At 38.3% G+C, this 6973-nt stretch overlaps 1 protein-coding gene across 1 annotated transcript in view; it reads right to left on the minus strand.

The window, feature by feature from the left end:
* The window catches only part of CCDC141 (coiled-coil domain containing 141), a 331211-nt gene that overhangs the window by 123154 nt on the left and 201084 nt on the right, over positions 1 to 6973 (minus strand). Inside the window, exon 7 of the mRNA XM_006866703.1 lies at positions 164 to 358. Within this exon, the coding sequence (XP_006866765.1) occupies positions 164 to 358 (195 nt within the window). The remainder of the gene's footprint in view (positions 1 to 163; positions 359 to 6973) is intronic.

Genomic DNA, 6973 nt, shown 5'->3' on the forward strand with positions numbered 1-6973 from the left:
CATGGCAATGAAACGATATACGATAGAATGAATGTAAAATTAATGTTCTCCCATGTAAACTATCACATAATTCACAATAAAACATTTATGGGGGAAAAAAAAAAGAATTTTCTTATTGTTCTGTGGTGATTAGCTAAAATGATCAACTTAACCTCATACTGACCTTGTTGGCACTGTTAAAAAAATCGTTTGCCTTTTTTAACCAAGTTTCCCTTTTCACCATGAGCTGACCAAATTCTTCTTGAAGCCGGCTGAGTTTCTGGTTAGAAAGTTGTAGATGGTCTTTCTCCCCATAGTCCTTTGATAGCAGGATCCCAAGTGCCTCACTTTTCAGTCTCTCAACAGCATAATTCCATTCCTATAAAAGAGTATGCTCATTTAGTTTATTTGACACTACCCATCCCCTTTGAAATATCTAACAAAATGCAGAAAATATTTAGATATACTTAATATATTGGAAATCTGTCCTTATATTTCAAATCATGAAGGAGAAACTGCTACATGTCTGAGTACCAAGAAGTAGAAAGGCAGTGCTTAAGATAGTAGAAAAGGAGCCCTGCTGGGGCTACATGATAAGCCCTGAACTGCGAACCACAAAGTCAGCAGTTTAAACCCACCTGCCACTCTGAGGGAGAAAGATAAAGCTGTTGGCTCCCATCAAGATTCACAGCCTCAAAAACTCTATACAGGGTGACTAGGTTGGGATGAATGGCAGATAAAGCAGCCAGTTGTCAGGAACACAAGTCACTTCGAATTTCTGTTAACTCCATCTAAAAACACACCGAAAATGCAACGAATGGCAATTTTCTATCTCTAGCTCAGTTTGTCCTATTTTAATTTAAGTATAAAAATTTATTTTCCCACAGTTAGGTCTCACTCTCAATGTGGGGAAACGTGTACAAGAAAGGAAGGAAAATATCATATTTTATGGCTGGTTTATTGTGTGTGTGTGTGTCTGCCTACACTTGAAACTAAAATAAAGATGTTTGTTATTCACCATGAGAATAATATCGATTGTTATGCAATATTCCATCCTTCCTGACCCTAAATTCTCCTCTCAATGTTTCTCTCAACTACTTTAGCAAGATATAAACATTTTAGAAGAAAAGAGGCAGCTTTTTACTTTCCATTGCATGTGATAAAAACAGTAGTATAGAAGAAACAAAATAACAGTTGGAGTAAACCAAACATATAAATCAACTTGGATAGAAACTCAAGTTTCCTTCAAAAGGACTAAAGCATAAAATAATTATCTTTAAGATGACAGCCTTGTTAGTAAATGGTCTACTATTCATCTCAGCTGAGATTGGCTGGTAGGCATAAACTATTTGTAAAAGCATCAGAGATTAAGCACCAAATTGGAAAATCTCAGCCTGACTCCATCCTGGCTTGTTCCCCTGGTGCTAAAAATCCCATTATTAACTTATATTTGTTATACTGAATTATTTATAATAAGTATAATTTTAGTGCAATTTACCACTGCTGTTTCTATTTATTTGTTCATTTCACAAGATAGACTAAATACTACGTACTTGGCACTATACTAGGACAGATGTCTTGGAGGATAACAAGACACAATAAAGTACATACTTTCTTTTAAAAATACATAAATTGTTATTTTATGTAATTGTCATATACGCTTACACTAGAAAATGAAAAAGTGCTGGTTCTATATACACACATATACTGTGACAGCATTTCAAGTAATAATCAGTGAGTGTTGAAGGTAGAGATTGTGTATCATATTTTGTGTTCTCATAGAACCTGTTCTAGTATCTGTGTAGCAGACAAATACTTTGATCAATGGATCCAAGAGTGAAGCAGGTAGAAGAAGAGATAGACATTTTTTGAGTAGTGTTGTTGCCTGTAAGCATACACCTCACAAACCCTTAGATTAAGAATTATTATTATTATGATATTTACCTTGACTCAGGGGAATACATTACTCAAAATTACAGATCTAGTAAGCAGCAGAAACAAAATTAGTTCACAGGTCTGGATATCGTACTATATTCCAGAAATGAAAGTAGAAAGAGTCCAGAAAGTCCATAGTTTTCAGTGGGTATGAAAGCGATACTCCTGGACATGGATATGGCTCCTTAAGTTCTCAAGGTCCTTCGTTTTCTTGAAAGAGCTACTGAGTCCCCACTTAAAGACAGCTAACATATGCCATGAAGTTCTTTTGTGAAAAGCACTGTAAATATCCCATTACCTTAATTTTACTGGGAAATGAGCAAATATTTTAAAAACATGTAGCAAAATAGCTGGAACGTGTAAGCACTAAGCACTAAGGTGTGTCATACCCAAGCCATGGCATTTTCAGTAACCTCATATGCATGTGAAAGCTGGACAATAAATAAGGAAGATTGTAGAAGAATTGATGCATTTGAGTTATGGTGTTGGAGGAGAATATTGAAAGTGCCATGGGCTGCCAAAAGAACCAATATTATCTGTGTTGGAAGAAGAGCAGCCAGAGTGCTCCTTGGAGGCCAGGATGGCCAAACTTCATCTCTCATACTTCAGACATATTGTCAGGAGGGACGAGTCACTGGGGAAGAATATCATGTTCAATAAGGTGGAGGGTCAGAGAAAAAGAGGAAGACCCCCAACGAGATGGATTGGCCAAGTGGCAGCATTGATGGACTCAAGCGTGGCAACAATAGTGAGGCTGGCCCAGGATCGGGCAATGTTTCATTCTGCTGTGCATAAGGTCTCTATGAGTCATTACCAACTCATTGGCACCTAACAACAACAACAACATAAGCACTAAGTGTTAGTCCCATTCCCAAGATTCACTGGTATTAAGTGCCGTCAAGTCAGTTCCGATTTATACTGTCCCTGTTTAGGGTTTCCGAGAAGTGGCTTTTGGTTTGAGCCACTGACCTTGTGGTTAGCGGTCCAGTGCTGATCCGACAGCACCACACTGGGACTCCCAAGAGTCACTAGTACTCCAAAATTCATCTTATATTTTATGGGTAGTTTTGTTTCCTAATTCTAAAATTACTAGAGTGAAGCATTTTCCAAAATGTTGCTGGCCAGTACTATAATGAATGTTTGGATTTCTTATGATAAGTAAAGTAAATGGATTTGTTTAGTGCAATACTTCTCAGTATCTTTTATGCTAATGTGCATTGAGACTTTCCATGGGGGTATGTGGCATGAAAATATTGGTCATACTTCCTTGACCAAAAAACTGTTTGCTTGCTAATTATCTCAGGGCCAGTGTCTAAGTATGATATGTTGGAAAATACTGGTCTTGTGGCTAGAATCAGCAGAATCACTTAGTCATACACATACCCTCACAAATCTTCCTGTTTTTATCTCTCCTCCACCCCCCATCCCTCCAAATATCCAGTCTATTTCCTTTCTTTTGTATTCATGCTTTTTCTGTCTGTTAAAGATCTGTGGAAACATTAATCTTTAACTAACTCAGATAAAAAGGTGCTGACGGCCGGGGGGCAGGTTTGTGGGGTGTACACTTTGGTTGTTTGAATGGTTATATATCCCATGTAAACTATCACTCAATTCACAATAAAAACTTTTTTTAAAAAGAAAGAAAGAAAAGATACTCAATGAGTGAAGACACTAAAGAAAAAAGCAATTCTTTTTTTAAAAATGGCATTGATCAAAACCTCTGTGCTCTTTAGGTGCAGACAACAAAGAGAACACTTAGGGAAGATCTAGAAAGCTGTTGTTGATGTGCGCCATCAAGTGAATTCTGACTCATAGAAATCCTAGAGAACAGAGTAGAACCATCCCCATGGGGTCTACTAGGTTGAAAACTTTACAGAAACAGACCACTTGGTCTTTTCTCCTGCAGAGCCACTGATGTGTTCACACCACTAACTTTTCAAAGAACAAACACTTAACCATTGTGTCACCATTTCCACACTAGGGGAAAGTAAAGATGTAGTGTAAGGGGTTATTGCCATTATGTGCTTAGACTAGACAATACCTAACTTGGGAACTAATCTTAAAACAGTGTGCAAGACAGAAAGGGTTGATTATTTTTTCCTATATGCTAGCACTATCTAAATGCTTTACATACATTATTACCTTTAATCCTTACCCTAGCTCTATGAGGTAGGAACTATTATCCTCACTTTACAAGTGGGATAACAGGTGCTCAGAGAGATTAATGACTTGCCTAAGATCTCAATACTAGTAAGTAAAAGAGCCAGAATTAGAACTGAGGTGGTTTGACTTGAGAACTTGCTCTCCTAGCCCCAGTTCTGTATGGGGGTGATGTATGTACTGTGACCTTCACAACACAGAAAGAAGATACATTGCTTTTGTTGTTGTTGCCAGTTGTCATCAAGTTGATCTGGACTCACGGAGACTCTGTGTGTACAGAGTAGAACTGCCCCAAAGGGTTTTCCAGTTGTTGACTTTTAGGAAACAGATTGCCAGCCGTGTTTCCCAAGGTACCTTTGTATAAGTTCAAACCACCAATCTCTCCGGTAGTAGCCAAGTCCTTAACTATTTGCACCACCCAGGAACTCTAAATGAAATATATACGGTTGAGTTGCTTAGGTGACACTTCGACCGAGCCAGGATAAGGCTTTGGTGATGATGGCAGGCTTGTATGACACTGAGATTTCTGATTTGTAATTGTAAGATTTTCCTGATTCAAAATAAACACAATGCTATTATAAGTATACTTGAGAACGTATAGCCAAAACTCAGGCTTAATTTTGCTTAGCAACTGCACCAAAATAATAAAGCTCTACTCTATGAAGAAAAGAAATACCTGTTGTTGGCTAATAATACTCATAAATCTACCTTTAGTATAAATTTTGCAAACAACATTAAAGAGAGGCTTTGGGAATACTGCCAAGTCTTTGAAAACCCCTCTTTAACCTTGTGCATCACATCATGCTATAAAAAGTGGGCTGTGACCTTCCAATGAGACTGTAAAGGACCATTTTGTGCCTCTTATCTTTTTTATTCTCCATCCCCAGTCTTCTTAATTACATTTCCACATAAACTCTGTGGGCATTAAATGAAGCTGGGTCCATTCAATATTTCTATTCAATCTTCTCAGAAAATTGGCTCTGTTTTCTTTGGGCAATCCATAGGCAGTTTCTGATGCATTCCCATACCATTCTCATGATATATTCCTCAACCATTTTTCTTAGGGGACGTGTTTACTATTTTATGTTTAAGATAAAACTTTCCAGAGTTATCTGAATCCATCACACACTTTAAAAACATATATAGTTGTGACTGTTGTCAAGGCTAGAGGAATCCAATGACGAAAACCTTGGTCTGTTTTCTCTAAACCATTGCTGCCTGCCTGCTAAGTGTTAAACTTCTGACAGGATTTCAGTCACTTTGCAATAAAATATTTCCAGTACTTGTCCTCACTAGCAGAAAGGCAAAGCCTGCCATTTCCTTGGCTTTTCAATTTGACAGAGATACGTGCATATCTCTGACCCAATAAAGACAGGTGGCACTGTGTGTTCTCAGGCTTGGGTTTTCTTAAGAGGTCACTCCATTATTTTCCTTTTCCTTGCACAGTAGTAGGTCTTTAAAACTCTACCTTTCACTATTCCATTTGCTGAGGAAATTGAGCTTCTCTTGGATCCCTTGATTGAAAAGGTACTTTTAAGAGGATTAGGACTGATAGACAAGAAGGGAAAAATGATTTCTTTCTTTTTTTATTGTTTTTAAATCCCGGGTTAGCTCCTCCAAGGAAGTTATGGACTGGCATAAAAATATCCAGTTTAAGTACATCCAAAAAGTAAAAATATCAGCTACTCTGACTGAAAGGAAAAACTAATCACTATATTTTTTGTAAGTTTTAATTTACATAAAAACTTCTCTGTGGATGAAGGGATTCAATGACTCAACACCACATTGTCAATTTTCATTATAAACTTGACTTCAGAATGTAACTTTTAAATGGGGGGAGATGGGAGACAAGCAATAGAAATGTATTTGTAAACTACTAAAAATTACAGTGGTGGAGATTACTGGTCAAAATCACATCGATAGGAGCTTGGGTTGGATTCACAGATAGTTGGTGTGGCACAGTTAATTCTTAGGGCATATCATTAGATACAGCCTGTTTTTTTTTCAGTCTCTAAGTCTACACTTCATTTGGTTCATCACCAAGGAGAATTATCTCACTGACATAAAATCATGGAATTTTACATGATTGCATTTGTAGAGGGTACAAACAAAATAAACCTGGTAATTTTAATCAGAGAGTATTTCAAAATCTGCTTTGAGCAGAAAATTTTTCAAAGAAGTTTATACATTTGAAGAGTGGTAGTGAGCTCTGGTAGCGTAGTGGTTACGAATTGGGCTGCGAACCTGAAGGTCAGCAGTTCGAAACTACCAGCCGCTCCGCGGGAGAAAGATGAGGCTTTCTACTCCCGTAAAGATTTACACCCTTGGAAACCCTGTACGGTCGCTATGGGTCGGAACTGACTTGATGGCACTTCACAACAACAAGTGAGCACTTGAAAAGCTGAAACTCTGAATATGGATAGGCGGTTCCCATTCTGGGCCCCAGTGTCCTCTCATGGTCCCTTCTGGGCCTTTCTATGCTAACCTATGCAAACAAGAATGTTATCCTGAAGACAAGTGTTTCACCCCATTCCTCGGTGACAGCAAAGTTCACTATCCATGGGACGTTGGAACTTTGTCCTCACTGTGATACCAGGGCACCAACTGCAGCTGGAAGAACTGTGATTTTGTGTCTCACCAAGAGATGAAAGCTGTGTGGTATGCCATCTCACAGAGATCAGGCTCAGAATCGAGGCTGCTGAATCAAGGAGAGCTCGTGGCCAAAAACAGGGGCCTGGGGTTAGAAGTACACTTTTATTGCAAACTTGGTAAGTGGCCTCAGGCAGGACATTTTGCTTTTCTGAACTGTATTTTTCCTGAAGTGAAATGCCGGCCACCACCACTTGGCACTAGCCTCAGCTTCCTGAATGAGTAATCTGTAAATTAAATGTCAAATTGT

Source organism: Chrysochloris asiatica, unplaced genomic scaffold, assembly GCF_000296735.1.
Source record: "Chrysochloris asiatica unplaced genomic scaffold, ChrAsi1.0 scaffold00094, whole genome shotgun sequence".
NCBI lineage: Eukaryota > Metazoa > Chordata > Mammalia > Afrosoricida > Chrysochloridae > Chrysochloris > Chrysochloris asiatica.